The sequence below is a fragment of the Ranitomeya imitator genome, chromosome 4 (assembly GCF_032444005.1).
Source record: "Ranitomeya imitator isolate aRanImi1 chromosome 4, aRanImi1.pri, whole genome shotgun sequence".
Lineage (NCBI taxonomy): Eukaryota > Metazoa > Chordata > Amphibia > Anura > Dendrobatidae > Ranitomeya > Ranitomeya imitator.
In genome coordinates this window covers 673,127,608-673,146,392 of record NC_091285.1, presented here as the reverse complement: position 1 = coordinate 673,146,392, position 18,785 = coordinate 673,127,608, and the positions used below count along the sequence as shown (strand labels likewise).

General features: G+C 38.5%; 1 protein-coding gene across 1 annotated transcript in view; it reads left to right on the top strand.

Annotated features, from left to right (window-relative positions):
• The window catches only part of C3 (complement C3), a 62,758-nt gene that overhangs the window by 22,005 nt on the left and 21,968 nt on the right, over nucleotides 1-18,785 (top strand). The window contains exons 16-28 of the mRNA XM_069767313.1: nucleotides 3,530-3,604; nucleotides 4,159-4,359; nucleotides 8,453-8,564; nucleotides 9,285-9,370; nucleotides 10,052-10,191; nucleotides 11,063-11,275; nucleotides 12,831-12,897; nucleotides 13,504-13,590; nucleotides 14,398-14,601; nucleotides 15,844-15,919; nucleotides 16,937-17,096; nucleotides 17,202-17,297; nucleotides 17,382-17,532. Of these exons, the coding sequence (XP_069623414.1) occupies nucleotides 3,530-3,604; nucleotides 4,159-4,359; nucleotides 8,453-8,564; nucleotides 9,285-9,370; nucleotides 10,052-10,191; nucleotides 11,063-11,275; nucleotides 12,831-12,897; nucleotides 13,504-13,590; nucleotides 14,398-14,601; nucleotides 15,844-15,919; nucleotides 16,937-17,096; nucleotides 17,202-17,297; nucleotides 17,382-17,532 (1,668 nt within the window). The remainder of the gene's footprint in view (nucleotides 1-3,529; nucleotides 3,605-4,158; nucleotides 4,360-8,452; nucleotides 8,565-9,284; nucleotides 9,371-10,051; nucleotides 10,192-11,062; nucleotides 11,276-12,830; nucleotides 12,898-13,503; nucleotides 13,591-14,397; nucleotides 14,602-15,843; nucleotides 15,920-16,936; nucleotides 17,097-17,201; nucleotides 17,298-17,381; nucleotides 17,533-18,785) is intronic.

The window sequence follows — 18,785 nt, the reverse complement described above, 5'->3', positions numbered from 1 at the left end:
TCAGTGCACTGTTACACCCCTTAGGCCTCATTCACACTTCCGTCTTTTCAGATCCATTGCAATGCGTCGTTTTGGGAAAAAAAACGGATCCTGCAAATGTGCCCGCAGGATCCGTTTTTTCCCATAGACTTGTATTAGCGGCGGATCGCGACGGATGGCCACATGTCGCATCCGTCGTGCGACAGATCCATCGTGTTTTGGCGGACTGTCTTCTGGAAAAAACGTTCAATGCAACGTTTTTTGTCTGCGTCGGGAAAACGTGTCGTGACGGATCCTGTGGCATACGTCGTTGACTAGAATGGAAGCCTATGGAAGCAGGATCCGTCGTGACACGTCGTATGACGGAATCCACCTCTGGAATCCGTTTTTTTACAGTCAACATGCTCAGAATCAGGAATTTGTAGCCAATTGGCCAGACAGGCCCCAAATCTATATAAACCTGGTCTGGGGCGACACCCCCAAATGTGCCAGCAAGACTCCTGCCAGCCTGAAGACAGCCAGCCAGTCAATATATTGGTTTCCCTATTTTCCAGCAGCCAATCACATTTGGGAGACTCCCATTTTTAGGCATGGAAAACGGATCCGTCAAAAAACGGATGAAACGGATGGTAAAACAGATAAAACGGATGCAGCGGATCCAGTTTTTCGACGGAACCGTCTAGCGGATCCGTTGAAATACTGGATGCGTTGCATCCGTTTTTCACTCTTTTTGACGCATCCATCGATACGTCGCGCCGATGCATTGTGACAGATTCAAAAAAACGGAAGTGTGAAAGCAGCCTTAAGTCCATGCACACACTGACACTTCTGAGGCTGAGAGCAGAAACAGTGTCAGTGTGTGCAGGAGCATTATCATCCCTCTCCTGCATGTTCCGTCCGCTCGCTGGAGATAAGATCCCAATGCAGTAGGCAACTAATGCTGACAGAAAGAGAGGTGAGAATGTGAACATACTGATATTGTGTGAGTTCTCATCTCCATCTCCTGCCAGCATCGGTTGCCTACTGCTGTGTGATCTTGTCTGCAGCGAGCAGCCGACACGCACAGGAGAGGGATGATAATGCTCCAGTACACATTGACAATGGGTATACACTGCCCCAGAAGTGTCAATTTGTGCAAGTCTGGAGATTTAAAATGGGCAGCACCCCAAAGCGAACACTTTGAATTGTCATAAGTAGTGATGGGCAAACCCTGGATGTTCGGGTCCGGTGGGTTCGGCCAAACAGTTAAAAAGTTCAGATCAGGTACCAGAACAGTACCCAAACCTGAACCCGGACCCCATTCAGATGAATGGGGGTCCAAACATCCATTTTTTTGCCATATTGTCATCTGCATGACAGCGCAGCAAACACTGCCACTGATCGGCGGTAACCTTATTACCTCAGGTCAGAGAGTTGTGATTACCATGCTGTCAGATGACAGCGTGAGCCAGCAGCTGTGACCGGAGGTAAAAAGTTCACCTCAGGTCACAGAGGCATCGGCTGATGAGAGAGTGCTACTCCCATCAGCTTACGCCTGCTACCGCTAATAATGTCTGTGCTATAAATATATAAATTGTAAAATAAAATTGCATGAGGTCTTTCTATTTTTGATAGCCATATAAAGGATTTTTGTGGATATCATCCGCGCTGCTGAACAAATGGAAATACGGATGTCTAGATGAAAAGGAATGGTGATTTTATTCAACACATTTCGATGTCTGTATATGACTTCTTCTTCAGGAAATATCACACACATATCAGATATGTGTGAGGTATTTCCTGAGGAAGAATTCACATACAGACTTCGAAACGTGTTGAATAAAACCACCATTCCTTTTCATATATGCGTCCGGATTTCCATTTGGTCAGCAGCGCAGAAAATATCCACAAAAATTCTTTATGTGGTTCCTGATATGGTCAATCCTTGACCCATGGATCTACGGCAGCTGATGCTTATATGCCCTATCAAAGGGGCACCAGGTGAGCAGTTTTCTGAATAACAGATTCTGAAATTGTCGGATAAGACCCTATGTGCGCTTCTTCTCTCCTATAGTTTTTTTGTTTTATTTTTTTTATAGCTGGCATGGCAAATCTGACACTTGTGGGTTGCAACCCACAGCTGTCAGCTTTATCATGTCTGGTTATTAAGAATAGAGGGGTCCCCATAAATTATTTTTAATTATTTAAATAAAAAAAATTTAAAAATGGCATGGCTTTCAACTATATTTGACAACCAGCGAAGCTAAAACAGAAAGCTGGGTACTGGTATACTCAGGCTGGCAAGGGGCCATGAATTTTGGCTCCGCAGCCTTAAAATAGCAGCCCGCAGCTGCCCCAAAAAAGGCACATCTGTTAGCTCCATAGTCATATTGTCATTAAAAACATCCAGAATAAAGTCCTTTATTTGAAATGGAAACACAGTTTTACAAATTTATTTAAAAAGAAACAAATACAGTTATACTCGCCTTGCTCCCATAATAATCAACAAAAATGCTCACCTTACGCCCATTCCATTCCATTGAAGCCAGCATCAGTGACAAGCGGTAACGCCATCGAGTTACCGCAGGTGACTAAGGCTTTAGTGTCAGCTGGACTGATGAACTGTGGTGAACTCAGTGAGATGACCGCTAGCACCGTGAGAAAAATTCTCATGGTGCAGTGCGGAGCTCAGTGAGTTTACTGCAGTTCACCATGAGAAATTTCAGTTCACCGTGCATAGTACTCACATCAACTGACGTCTCTGTGACCAGGAGTAAACTTTTTACCGCCGTCAGAGACGCTGGCGCTCTGACTGGCGGTAATAATCTTACTGCTTATCATAGCTGCCGGTGTTTCTCTGCATGTCGCTGTAGGAAACACCCAATGTTCAGGGTGCCAGACCCGAACAATAACATGCACTTCCTGGAGAAGTCGGTGTTCGGGTCTGTGCCCAAACAGTAGTTGTTTGATCGGACCCTGAACTTTATTGTTCGGATTCGCCCATCGCATAAAGGATTAGTGAAGGATGGTAGCTGAGGGGAGCAGAATGGTGCACTGAGCCTTTATTCACACCAAAAACTGAAGCCTGTTCATTAAAAAAATCAGTACAATCTACAGTATAATTATTACAGGGGCTACGTCTCCTATATGAATGTCTAAAAAGATCCATTTGACTTTTGGCTGTGACAAACTTCTTTTAAAAAGTTAATGTGAAGAGCTTGAGGGCATTTGAGAAGTTATGATGGTGTGAAATGATCATAAGAATAAGAAAATGAGGGGTCAAGAGATGTAGAAGTCTTAAAGGTGAGAATTTGATGGGGCTAAAAAAGAAGAGGGAAGAATTATTGATATATGAAGAGATAATGAGTAAAGGATGAAAAAGCATTGAAAGAGAGGCAATAAGTGAAGGGTGAAGGAGAAGCCCTGCTAATAAATCTTTCTAGGTACATTGGAAATGGTCATTTTCAGCTATTTTAGATTTTTATATGAAAGCTAATGACTAATTTCTGCATTAAAAAATACATTCGTTGTCCATAATACATATTAATCATTTTTAAAAAAAAAATTTCAGAACTACAATGTGAAGTTCGTGCGGCTCGCAGGCGCCGTTCCACGGCACAACTGGTTGAACTAAAGACTACATACGGTAAGAAGAATGGTAATGCGCAACGATTATGTGATGTGGTCAGCAAATTGTTTTTTTTCTTGTAGAATTTCAGCCTTTGATTGGGCAAATTCTCTGATCTACTTAAATTAAGTTGCTTAGGCCAAGACACGTACCAAGGTGTCTCTTCTGGGTAGAGAGTACCACAGATAATGAAAAATGGCCTACAACTCATACTTCATGTTTGTCCTTCTGTAACAATGAAGGTTAGAAGGTTGTCCTAGATGGACTATTTCTGCTTTTTTTTCTTATTCAAGTTTTCTTTTTTTATTTTTGCATATTATAGGTATTCATTAATTATTTCAAGTAAAATGTAGTTAATAAAGACAAATAGTTCAAGGCTAAAACTTATGTGAGTTCATACCACCATTAACAATAGTAGTAAAAAAAAGTAAAATTTAAAAAATGTTGTACCTGACACAGATCTTAGTTGGCATTTGCTCCATCGCTGTCATTATAAAATTAATTATCCAATCATATTTGTGAATGTAGCTGTAATTTTTTTGTGTGGATATGAATAAAACTATATTTTTCAGCCTCTAAGTACAAGGAATCAGCAAGGAAATGCTGCACTGATGGCATGCAGGAAAATCCAATGGGTGACAACTGCGAAAGACGAGCATTAAACATCTTGGAAGGCAAAGAATGCGTGGACGCTTTCATTGACTGCTGCACATACATCGAAAAGAAGAGAGAGGAGGAGAGGGCTGCAAAAGATGGGGATAATATGGGCAGAAGTAAGAAGCGCTATATGAAAAATTCACAGTAGGATGTAGTCTTTTAATAAAGCTATATGCTCTATAAGGGTATGTTCACAAGTAGCAGAAATTTCTGCAACTGTTCCATTGTTCTGAATAACTGATTTTGACAAAATGGTCTCCTAAGTGAGTCTATTAAAATGGCCCTCAAAGCTATAACAATGGGTTATTAGTGATGAGTGAATGTAAATTCTGTCCAAAGTCTTCAAAAAGTTGTTTTCTACAGAATACAGATTTCTTTGCTCCATGTAAAGTCTGCACAGTCGTGGCCAACTGCATCCGCCATTTTGCTAAACCATTGAGTGCCACCAAAATGTAAGATAAATAATAATAATTCTCACCTCACTGGTTACCTGTCTTATCTCCCCCTACAACCTGCAGTATGGTCCTCCTTGATCCTTCTTTTCTCCTTTTCTTTGACCTGCTTCACTTTATGCCGGGACTTTCGACACCAATGAAGCCTTTGACATCACTGCTTGGCTTGTCATCCACCGAGGTGCTAACTAGGCTTCGGCAACACACATCATAACGCAGTGACTTCACGGCATAGGTTGTGATGGCACAACGCATAATCACAGTAGAGGCCTAGTCATTGTCTTAATGATTAGTTGTCACCTGAAGGCCAAGCATAGAGTGAAGTAGGCTGAAGAAGATGAATAAAGGTGAAAAGAAGATGCATGAAGGTTCGTACGGCAAGCAGCAAGGGCAGTTGGAGAGGTGAGTGGTGAGGCGAATATAATTTTTATATTTTTACCCATCCTACGTTTAAGAGAGTTCCCAGATCATATTAACTTACCTTCAATTTTCCCTGTTAAATATGCCTAATCTTACAGCTCACGAGTATTTTTTTTTTTAGTTTCTAGAATCAAGATCTGTCCAAAATCTTGACTTGTTTTTTTTTTTTCAAAATTTCTTAAGGGGGCTCATTTTTATATGGGAAGGTGAGCATTGTCCATGACACTGAATCAGCAGATACCTGCCCAAGTTTGCAGGTGTCTTGACCATGTTCTATCCTAATGAATAGGACAGGTGCATCATACCTGCCAATCATGGACTCACCCTGTCAGGTATCTGCCAAAGCAGCATCATTGGTGATCCTCGCCATCAAACACTGAAGTGAGCGAGAGAAATCTTTCAATTAAAATATGGAACTAATGTTAATTGGGGATGCCTCCTTCGAAATGTGGTTATATATGCTTAAATCCGATTGTCCACTTTTTCATACTTTTAACAAATGTATTGTTTTGGCACTTAGCAAAATTTTAGCATTACAGGTTCAACACTTGCCTGCTTGTTAATGCAGTCTTACTCATAGACTCAGAGCAAAGTTCCCCTATTTTCAAAATAGCAGCTGATGGAGGATCATGTGACCAGACCTGTCCATCAGCCTCCTCCAATTGAACAACACTTCACATGGGCCACTTTTCATACAATCATAGAATCATACAATGTTAGAGTTGGAAAGGGACCTTCAGGGTCATGATGTCCAACCCCTGCTCAATGGAGGACCCACTAAAGCATATCAGACATTTGTCTGTCCAGCCTCTGTTTGAAGACTTCCATTGAAGGAGAACTCACCACTTCTTATTCCATCCTGTTCCACTCATTGATCTCTCTCACTGTCAAAAAGTTTTTCTAATATCTAATTTGTATGTTATCTCTTTCAGTTTCATTCCATTGTTTCTCGTGTTTCTATGTGCAAATGAGAATAAGCATGATCCCTCTACACTGTGACAGCCCTTCAGATATTTGTAGACAGCTATTAAGTCTCCTCTTTGCAAGCAAAACATTCTCAGATCCTATAACAGTTCCTTGTAGGACATACTTTGCAGTCAGCTCACCATCCTGGTAGCTCTTCTCTGAACTTGCTCCTGTTTTTTTATGTATTTTTTAAAATGTGGTGCACAGAACTGGACGCAGTATTCCAGATGAGGTCTGACCAAAGAGGAGTAGAGGGGAATAATTACTTCACGTGATGTAGACTCTATACTTCTCTTATTATATCCCAGAACTGTTTGGATTTTTTGCTGCTGCATCACACTGTTTACTCATGTACAGTCTGTTATCTATTAGTATGCCAAAGTCTACTTCACACGTGCTGTTGGTTAGTTCTATTCCTCAAGTTTTGTAGATGTAATTTCCGTTTTTCTTGACCAATTGTAGAATCTTGCATTTCTCCCTGTTAACTACCATTCTATTAGTCGCTGCCCATTGTTCAAGCTTATCTAGATCCTTCTGAATCCTTTAACTTTTCTAGTGTTAGCTATCCCACCTAGCTTTGCATCGTCTGCAAATTTGATTAATTTTTCTTCTGTTCCCTTATCTAAATCCTTTATAAAAAAAAAAGTTGAACAACACTGGGGCCAGGACAGAGCCTTGTGCTACCCCACTGGAAATACTCTTCCAATTGGATGTACAACCACTCTTTGAGTATGACCACTGAGCCAGTTATGAATCCACCTTACCGTAGCCTTGTCAATCCTATACTTGGTCATTTTTTCAATGAGAATAGTATGAGATACTTTATCAAATGCTTTGTTGAAGTCAAGATATACTATATCTATTGTATTTCCCTGATCCACCCCATCAGTGATTCCATCATCGAAGGAAACTAGATTAGTCTGACATGACTTGCTCCAAACCCATGCTGGCTCTGGTAAATTACAGTATTCCTCTACAAGTACTTACATAGATGCTGGTTAATAATTTGGTCAAAGATCTTTCCTGGTATAGAAGTAAGGTTCACTGGCCTGTAATTTCCTGGCTCCGTATTCTTTTCTTTTTTGAAGATAGGGACAATATTTGCCCTTCTGCAATCTTTTGATTTCTGTTCTCCAAGATTTTTCAAAGATTCTGACTAGTGGATCAGCAATTTCCCCTTTTGCTTTTGACATACCCCCAAAATCCTTTTTTATTGCTTTTTTAATTGGAGGGGGCTGAAGGACAGATCTGGTCACATGTGCCTCCATCAATTGTCATTTTTTACGACAGGAGAGCTATTCAGACTGTGAAAGAATCTGCACTAACAGTCACAGAAGAAGAACCATTAATACTTATATTAATACATGCCACAAATTGATTTTCCCAACAAATCTGTTATAACTAAAATACAAAGAACAAAGTCTTAAACTTGAAAATATATAAAACTGTGACTTAAAGATAACTTCCAGATTGATGCAAAAATGCTAAATTTACAGTACAAAAACATTGCCAATATGTTAGAAAGCAGAAATTTTCCAGTTTATTCTAGATAAACGTAATGGTCAATCATTATTATCTATGATATTTATGTGTATGTTTTTGCTGATTTTTTTTTCTATTGTATTTTGAGGGGGGCAGAAAAAAAGAAAAGAAAACGCGTTAACGATAAAGAAATGTTTTTATTAATTTGTATGAAAAAAATTATGTTTTTAGTCTTTTTTTCTGGTTTTTGAACATCTTTTAAATACATCAGGCTTTCAAAGATGCCAAGCGTTGAAAAGTAGTAAGAGACCATTCTTCTGGCGTATTCTACTAGGAAGATGCCCAATACTTTACAATAGAAGTCAATGGGAAGGCTAAAAGGATGCACAGAAGGCTCTCCGTCACCTTTTTGAGCATTTTGCCAGTGTTTTTCTTACGCAAGAGCACTTTCTTCGTTTTTTAACAGTTTTAAAATATCGGTAAAAAGACACCCATAGAATGCTGAAAAATACACGTGGAAAAAAAAACATCGAAGTATCACACAGGAAATGACCAAAACATGCTAAATAAAAAGACGGTTCAAAAAAAAATTCAAGCAAAATAGAGCAATTCCAGGAATTGCTTCGGTTTGAAAAATAGATTTTTATGATGCCTGGAAAAAGGTACGATGTGAACACACCCTAAGAAACTAAGAAACTGATCTAGCTAACACAATATTGTGAATGGTGCGTTCAGACACCAAGTCCATAGCAACTACCATAGTTTATCTCAGATACTCGGTGAGACTTAAACCCTTCTTTATTTAAGTTTTACCCAGGTGAAGAACTTTGATTTCTACATGACATAGTACTTAAAATGTCCTATAAGCGTGATGTGTTATATTTTCCAGGTGATGAAGATGAAGAATATCTCCCAGATGCAGATATTGTTTCCAGAACCGAGTTTCCAGAGTCATGGTTCTGGAAGATAGAACAGATGACAGAAAGACCTGATAATAATGGGTAATTAAGATTTGAGATGTGCATCTATCTCGATGGGTCATGTTGCCCACTAAATGGGCTATCTCTATGGTACATAGGCCCTTGAAAGAAGACATTTTCTTCTATAGCTAGATTCGGAGAGCCTCACTTTTTTGCTCCCTACAACCATTACGCTACACTATTGATGAGTTTTTTGATGCATCCAATAATCCTCCTTGATTTCTGTTTTCGGGACTCATTTTTACAAAGGGGTACACACAAGAACCGCCAACTGGCCTTTATCTTGTTAGTAGATGTTATAAATAAAGGTAAAGTGAGAATTGAAAGAGAATCTGTCAGCAGGATTTCACACCCCAAGCTCTATGCCCAGCATAGTTCTGCCTCCTCCTGCTTGACTGACAGCTCCTTAATTAGAAGTCACACACCATAGAGGTTTTCAATCAAGCTCCATTCCCAGATGCTGGGCGAGAATAGAGCTGGAGTGACAGAGGCTTCAGATCACAGCCTTATTTCCATATCAATTCAAATGCTGAGTTCTCAACAATGGAGGAGCAGACTGGCAATGTAAAGACATTACTGGACTTGGCTTTGAAAGAGCTACAAGCACATATAAATAGTTTTGGGGGTGAAAGGTGAAACCCTGCTGACAGATTTCTTTTAACTTTTAAGAACATTAGCATCAAAAATTATATACTGGTCATTTGATAATTTCGTTACCACTGATTTCTTTTGTGTCTGTAGAATTTCGACCAAGGTGCTTAACGTCTTTTTGAAAGATTCGATCACTACTTGGGAGGTCCTGGCTGTCAGTCTCTCTCAAAACAAAGGTGGGAGGACCTTGTCGTGTTTGTTATTGTTTGTAATGGCCGTGAGATAGCACAAAATGACAGTATATGACTAGTTATATACAACTGAATGATTAAGTGAAATGTTGAGATAGTAAATCTAAATATCTATTTATGCAAATTATTATATCAGGCAGTGATCACAAAAATATATTTGGTTGGGAAAACTCACTCCCAATTCTAACCAATTTGATATGTCTCATGCTCATAATATCAATATCAAATACATGAGAAAGTGATGGCCAATAGTACTCATCACATATTGTATCCAGAACTGGATAAACCTGAATTTAATCAATTTAATCTTAAGGTCACAAAATATTTAACAACCAGACTTAAGATGTCTCCAAAGCCTACATCTTGAATTCACTCAGTTGGCCAACACAAAAGGATATCGCGCATGATGGGCTGCAAAATAACTTATGTGGCATCCCAGAAATACATGTACTAATCTGACTAAGATTAGATCAAAACCAAAATGATTATAAATAGAGTAATAAAATAATACCACCATACTGATTATGAACATACCACAGTCCTAGGGCTGGGTCATCAATACGTGAGTCCTGATCAAAGTATAGAATAAAGTGTTCCTGAGAGTAAGATTGAGTTTGTACTAATGTACAGTAGACTTCAAGTATCACCAGGTTTTCTGCATTTCAGGTATCTGTATAGCCAAACCTTATGAAATCCAAGTAATGAAGGACTTCTTTATTGACCTGAAGCTCCCATACTCGGTAGTGAGAAATGAGCAGGTAGAAATTCGAGCCATACTCTACAACTATGGCCAGGACAAGATCAAGGTAAGAAATTACTTCTCCGGATGCCATGTCTATACCAGCAACGCCTAATTTTTACTAGTCAGCATTACTTATTAGATGATAATGGAGAAAATTCCACTTCCTTTTAACTTGTGATAAAAGAGGTGCCCGAAATTCAAATTTGAACTTTCATTTAAATTTGGCCACAAAATTCTATTCACATTACATTTATGAGATGCAAATCCAAAGTGCCATATTATACTTTGGGGTCTTTCCAAATCCTAGAACATAATGAACATAGGGTAAAATATAAAAAAAAAAAATACTCATTTTATTCCTCACCTGTCATTCCGGGGCAGCTCCAGCCTCTTTTTTCCTTCTCCATAAAACCTGACATCCACTTCCTCCATCTTCACTTTGGGGCTTCTGGAACATACAAAGTTTCTAAAGTCACGATGAGGCAATTTTCACAACTTTCGTCACACAATTTTCACAACTTTCGTCACTGGGCTTCGGACAATGCACATGGTGACGTCATATTTTTATTTTTTTCTCTACTTTCCCAACCCTCTACAATTTATGAACCATTTTGCTTGATTCACACAAAACAACTCACACAAAAATTGATTCAGTAGAATCTAAATTGTTTGTAATATTCCAGGCAAATCTACAAATTCGAGGCAAATGAAATTAACCTGATATTGTTTCCCTCATGTCTACTTCTAATGTGTAATACATTCTCTTTAGATTAAATGTAGTATAGCAACACTCATGCGTGGATGCAGATCTACTGTTCTCTATGTTCCTAGTATTCTACACACAGCGTATGCTATTACAAAACGTCTATATACACAATCTTTGCATTCTTGTATTCTTTTTCAGATTTTCTTAACTTTTCATGTTTTCATCTTAGGTACGAGTGGATCTAACCCACAATCCAGAGTTTTGCAGTCTTTCTACGGCCAAAGCAAAATTCCGCCAGACTGTAGAAATTAGATCTCAGTCTTCTGTAGCTGTTTCTTTCATTATTGTCCCCTTAAGCTTGGGTTCTCATGACGTAGAGGTGAAGGCTGCAGTGTTTGGACAGTTTGTGGCAGATGGTATCAAGAAGAAGCTGAAAGTTGTGGTAAGTAAGCATGAAGCTGATGAATACACATTGCATAAAACATAAGGTAAATACTGTATATTGTTAAATGTATTCACTAATTATAATCCACGTAAAATTAATCTATTTTGAGGGGTGGGTGGTTACGAATAACAATGAAATCTATCTTACAAACATATAAAGGTCTTGCTAAAAAAAAATCATTATCATCCATTCCAAACTATGTTCAATCAAAATTACCGTATTTTAGCCTCGTAACTAAAAAGATACCCAAAACAACGGGTATGTAGCCCAATGTACCTCCAAAAAGGAAATATCAGGCTTAAAAAGTAGCTGTCATCATAGTAAAGTTTTTGTATATAACAGGCACTTCACTGTGCTGCTGATCATGGGGGTCTGGGGCCTGAGACCCCCAACAGTCAGTCAAAATACCACTCTGAAATCCACAGCTCCTGCATGAGATGCACTCACAGCATTGTCTGGAGGCTCCATAGTAAGGATATTGGCCATAGACACCCCTTTAAGATTGAATTTAGGGATCTGTAGACTTACTATTGAGTCTGGATACAGCTCTGTTCTTACAGCTAATGCAAGAGCTATGGACTGCAGATCAGTGGGAGTCAAAGGACCAAGACCCCCACCAATCAGCAACACTTTCATATTATAATAGTTACACCTTGAATAGTTCAAGAGGTAAGTACAAAAAATGTTAGGTTTTCAAAAAACTTGGTGTCAAGGATCCCGGGTGAAACTACTGTTGGGAGATTACACGCCCCAGTAAGGGAGCCCAGACCAGAATGGCGGGGAACTCTCTGGGTAGCAAAAAGGACCTGAACCATGTGACAGAGGGAAAGTGGCCAGGGACGAAGCCATGTGCCGGGGTGCAAAGGAGGCGAACGGCGACGGAGAGTAGTCAAACGTGCAGAGGTCAATAACCGGGAGATAAGCGAGGCAGAAGGATAGTCAGGTGGAAGTCAGAGGTTAGAAAGTCGAGAGAATCAAACAGACCAGATTGATAACAGAGAGCAAACAAACAACACAGTATGCACACGAAAAACCATGGGGTCAGGCACAAACACAACATTAAAGTATAACTGACAGAGAATCCTAGTCCAGCCTGGGTGTAAATATCCCTCCCAGATCTAAAAGGAGGCAACAACAATTAACCCTGAGAGGGCATGGCATTAACCCTGTCCAAACCATGACACTTGGTTTGAGATTGTACGACATCATATGTTGTTCTATCACCACTCTACTGTGCAGTTGTGTGAAATAGAGGTCACCAGAAATAAAATATAATTAGGTGTCAACTCCAAAGAGATGGTGCTGGAAGATAAATCAGTGCATAGTTTATAGAAAGAAAAGTGGAAACCACCAAGGACTAAACTCTGAGGAGCCAAGTGGTCAGAGACATAAAAAGAAAACCAAGAAGTCGTATTGTCCTTGTGGAAAATCGAGTGGAGCAAATCCTACTAGTAGATCAGTGTAATTAGACAGTTAAGATATTTTTTATATCTCATTGCATTACTCATCCATTAGGACACAATTTATGTATACATGTTATACTGTCTTTCAGCCAGAAGGTGTTCGTTTGACGAAGAATATAAAACAAGTGACGCTGGAACCGCAAACGAAAGGAAAAGGTGAATCCAATGTTCCTGGTTATAAATGACCGAGGAGGCAAAAGGAGTTGAATATTACATGACTGATTTGAATCAGATTACACATTAGGTTTATTTCTTGTCTGTTACCATGAAAAATCATAGGTCACCACCAGAGCTCTAATCATGTAATGGTAGATTGTTACTAATAAAAACTATTTTCCATGTCTCTTCATTTTCATATTGTAGATCTATCTGAAGAATGTCAATTTTCTGCTAATGTGCATCTAATTTAGTATTAGGAGAGGTAAAAATCTTAAGAGTAGGAGTATATAGTTCTTAGTATTTAGTTGTCTGATGATGGACCTACAAGCTGGAGTTGAGTGAGACCCAAGTCATAGAATCATAGGATGTCGGAGTTGGAAGGGACCTCCAGGGTCATCGTGTTCAACCCCCTGCTCAATGCAGGAGTCACTAAACCATCTCAGACTGCTCTCTGCACAGTCAATTTTCATTCTTCTTAAAAGCTACCAATAATACATACATTAAATGACCCTAGTAATGATTTTACAACATGAAATATATGATTTTTTTTTACTAGTCATGTATACACTACTAGTTATAGTCTGATCTGTGTTCCTTTAATAGATGGTGTTCAGGAAGAACTTGTATCTGCACTGGATGAGGTAAACATTGTACCGAGGACAGATGTTGACACGATCGTGACCATACAAGGTGAGAACATTTGCATTTGATTAACCTTTATGCCGTCACCCTCCTTGACCATGCTATTCCTCCCATGTGCCCTGCTATAATGTATCTAAGCCACAATGATCTGTGGAACCCTATCAGATAATATCATTGGATGAGACCCACTTGTCCCCTACAATGCCCCAACAACAGACAAGGTTTGGTCAAACACACACAAAAACATGTACTTATCCGATGGCTACTTATCCACTTCTTTTTTGAAGACAACAAGAAAACATCCTAGTGGCCAAACATCAAGGACCACCAGCTTCTAACCAACATTAACCATTATATGAAAATTACATCCACCTCTACTCTGAAGTTTTCTATTACTTTGAGATCTATGTTTTGTCTTTAGCCGTACTTGGAAAAAGTCTAGTAGAATATCTTATAGCCTCCACTTTAAACCTGTTTATTAAACTGAAAACTAGGCGACCTAGAAGTTGACTTTCTGGCCTTATATATTCACATAGTTACATGGGTGGAAAAAAAGACAGGTCCATCGAGTTCAACCTTTTTCATTATTAGAAAATAACTTGATTAACCAGTACCAGTAAAAGCTAAAAATGGAGATAACGATACAATAAGTTTTACATCAGTCTATGCAGTTGAAGCAGTGGAAAGAAGACAAGTCTCAAGATAGATTGTCTTCGAATCTATATTTTTAATTCTATATTTTTTTTCTTTTTCCAGGATAATATTACACCTTACCTTTAACATGAGTTAGAATTTTTAGGTTAGAATTTTCTTACTACGTCATGTCTAATTTTTCTTTTTCATACATTAATTCAGGAAACTCAATCGCTCAAATAGTGGAGGATGCCATCGATGGCTCTAATCTCAACCCTTTGATTGTTGTTCCGCGTGGTTGTGGAGAACAAAACATGATCTCTATGACTCCCAGTGTAATAGCAACCATTTACCTTGATGCCACCAACCAATGGGAGAGAATCGGTATGAACCGTAGAAATGAAGCCATCAAGAACATCAGGCAGGGTAAGTAATGGAAAAAGTAAAGAAAAAAATTAATGGAAGAACTAGATAATAAATTTGAAATATCGCCCATGTTTTATCTTATTTTTTTGTATTGAAATTCTTCTTCATGACATCATATTAAAAGTCTTACATACAAGAGTGGAAATTCAAATTGTAAATGTTTTTTTCTAGTCGTTACCGAATTCCGAAACAAAAATTCTATGTTTCTCTTGAAACTTAAATTAACAATGTAAAAAAAAAATCTTTCACTAAATTCCAAAGTTAGTAAGATGCCAATAAATTTTTACACATACTAGGCAATTCAATCTTCGCTTTTGGATTTTGCCTAGAAATGTTTTTTAATTTTGGTATTTCGAACTTAGATTCGTTATTCAAGGTTTGTGATATTATACTATATGGACAAAAAATACTAAGACATTGTAATAACAAAAAATAGCTTTCGAAAGTCAATACAGAAACAAACAAAATGGCCGTTTAACCCCTTAATGAGAGACACAGTATATGTAGGGTGCTCTTTATGAGTGAGTGTACAGAGCAGGCTCAAGAGGTGAGCCTGCATTATTCCCAGCAGATAATGACCACACTATATAGCTATTATTTACCTCTCACAACAGTGAGTGGAGCCAGGCTATTGACCTGTTAAATGCCATTGTCAATCTCTGGCAGTGGCATTAAAACCATGAGGCCTGTGGTTCCCTCATAACCCTCATGACGCAAATACAAGGTGCCATTGGTTACTGTGGGTTCTGAAGACCACCATGGTCTTCATATGAGATAGTGATTTTTATAATTGGTGAAATGATCACACATTCAAGATTTAAAAAGAATACATATTTGGTATCTCCGTGTCCGTAAATGTGTGATCTATCAAAATATAAAGTTACTTAAACTGATCGGTTTAAAAAAAACAAACGTAAAAGGAAAAAAATCTAAAAGACAGAATTGTGTTTTTTGGTCATTGCATCTCAACAAAAGTAATGCAGTACAACACAATCAAAAAGTTGTATATATGTCAAAGCAGTCAATGAAAAACATTGTTAACCTTGCTGGAACAGTACTGGCACCGGAGGCGAGTATAAGTATTATTTTACAAGTGGGAAAACATATTGATTGCGAAGGGGTTGCCGAGTAATGGACCACCCCTTTAATAGATTTGTGACCTATGGTAGCATATTGGTATTTAAAAGCCGAAATATCTACTAATTATGCTGCAGGAAATTTTTGACTTATCTTTCTGTTTAGGTTATGTACAGCAACTAGTCTACCGTAAAGCAGATGGATCCTATGCAGCTTTTGTACAGAGGCCAGCCAGCACATGGTGAGCACCATTTGTTTGATGTGGGATATTTACAGATCTTCAGCACTATAGACAATAAAATATTATTTTTTTTTTAGACATTTTAATTTCTTAAAGCCAATACTACATGAAGACTTAGCACCTATACACTTACACTCAGTTTAGGAAGAAATTTCAAAACATCTCGGAGAACTAATCACAGATCTTCTGTGTATGTCGGCTTGCACAAACCATTGTATTAGTTCATGTAATCCCATGATTTGATGATGTTGAGACCAGGGCTCTGTGGAGGCCATTTCACCACTTACCTTGCGATATGCCCCCCAGAATAACTTCAAGAGAACCCAACACTTAAAATCTGAGATTAATTCCTAATCTTAAAAAATCACGATGAAGACTCGAAATGAGAGAATTGATTTGATGCAAATGGAACAAGTGTCAAATTTTTATTAATTGTATACAATTTTTAAAAAATGCCATTCGCTTTGGGTGAATGGCTTACAATGACCACTACCTTTTTGAACATTAAGCCACAGTAGGATCACATGACCATGAGTAGGTTCATCCATAATGGAAAAAATAGAAAAAAATTGGAGTCCGGCTCAACAGGTCTGCTTAGTGTAGTCGAAACGCATTGACTGGGTCATGTCAACCATGTAAATTTTTCTTATATGTGCACTATAATTTCTTTTTAAAAATTAATTGAAAAGGAAAATCTAGTTCTGTTGAGCTGGACTCCAATTTTTTTTATATTTTTCCAGATGTGAGGCCGGTGTCTGAGGCCCAGGTGGATGAGCATAGAGTTACTAGGTGAGTTGGAATCAAGTTTTCACCCATAATGCCTTGCAGTTAGCATATAGCACAGCCAAACAGGAGATATTATTAAAGCCTGCATAAAAGCAGAAGCAGGAAATGCAGCAGCAACTTTCTGGTGAATCTAGATAATGAGAAGACATCACTGTTCAATAAGGCTTAGGATGATAAATTTTGTGCTGTAAACATTTTACTATTTGGATAATACCTTTCCTTTACGACTAGGCTAACTGCATACGTAGTCAAAGTTTTTGCAATGGCTCAACCACTGGTGGATATTGAAAGCAATGTTTTGTGTGGAGCAGTCAAATGGTTGATACTTGATAAACAGAAACCGGATGGAATGTTCAAAGAAGATGCCCCAGTTATTCATCAAGAGATGGTGGTATGTATCGGCAGAGGACTTCCTTCACATTAACTTGATTGGTTTTAGTGTTCTTTAAAGTGTGGTGTTGCACTTACAATTTTTTTATTATTATTATTTTTCCAGGGAGCTATTAAAGGGTCATCAGAAGATGTTTCTCTTACTGCCTTTGTCCTTATTGCTTTGTTGCAAAGTGAGAAGACTTGTACGCCACATGTCGACGTGAGTTTCCTATCTCCATCAACCTTTAATGGAACCACAAATGACCGTATTCACGTAAAATTTGTCTTCAATAATTTATCATAGAGCCTGAAGGTCAGTATTGAAAAAGCCACCAGCTTCCTGCTGGGTCAGTTACCAGTTCAGAAAAAACCATACACCATCGCCATTACCTCATATGCTCTTGTTATGGCCGAGGCAATAGACTCACCAGCGATGCTGCTTTCTGCATCCACAGGTACCAAAACTTGCCAAAAACTATATAACGACCTTACTTTATTAATACAGTAAATCAATGTATAAAATGTGATTTTAGGGATTTAAGATTAAATCGTTTTAGGCTAAAACTTGTGGCACATGCCATCATGGATAATAACAAGGCTCCCTGTGCGTGAGGATAACCTAAAGCAGGGGTCTCAAACTCAGCCGGAAAAATGGGCTGCACAAAGAAAAATGTAAACTTTATGGGCCGCATTCTTTGCAGGACAAGAGGACATTTTCAGCTATACCAATCTTTTTCAATATAACTTTTTGAATATTTTTTTAATGGCATTCATCATATGGGTTATGGTACAATTCTATAACTTGGGTCGATATTGATGCGGAAATGACAAACATACGGTACTTTTTTTTTTGTTTCCTGTAGTTTGCAGATAAAACAGCATTTTTAGTGGCAAAATATTTTTCCATTTTTTTTCATACTTTATTTTTATATGTACTTTTTATAATGGTACTTTTTTTCCCTTTTGTTTGTCCTTCAATTGACCTTGTACAGTAATAGTGTCATAAAATTATTCACATGTAGTAATTCTGGCTGCCATCTTGTAATAATCATCCTCATTATGGGCCTCATCTTGTGATAGTGTCCCGAATCCTTGTCCCTATTTTGTGGTAATGTCCCCATCCTGGTACTCATGTTGTAGTAATTTCGCCCCATCCTTGTCTGCATTTAGTAGCAATGTTCCCCATCCTAGTCCCCATCTTGTAATAATGTCCCCTATGCTGGTGCCCATCGTGTAGTAATGTGCCAATCCTGGACCTCATCTTGTAGCGATGTCCCACTTCCTGGTATCCATCTTGTAGTAATATCCTTTATTCAGGTCTTCATCTTGTAGTAATGTCCTCCATCCTGACCCAATAATGTAGTAATGTCCCACATACTGGTCCCCCTCTCTTAGTGATGTCCCCATCTTGGTATCCATCTTGTACTAATATCCCTCATCCTGGTCCTCATCTTGTAGTAATGTCTGCCATCCTGATCCTCATCTTGTATTATTGTCCTCCATCTTGACCCCATCATGTGGTAATGTCCCCCATACTGGTCCTAATCTTTTAGTGTTGTCCCTTATCCTTGTGACCATTTTGTAGTAATGTCTCCCACACTGGTCCTCACCTTGTAGTAATGTCTTCCATTGTGATCCCTGTCTTGTTATAATGTCACCATCTTGTAGTAATGTCCTTCATTCTTGTCTTCACCTTGCAGTAAGGTCT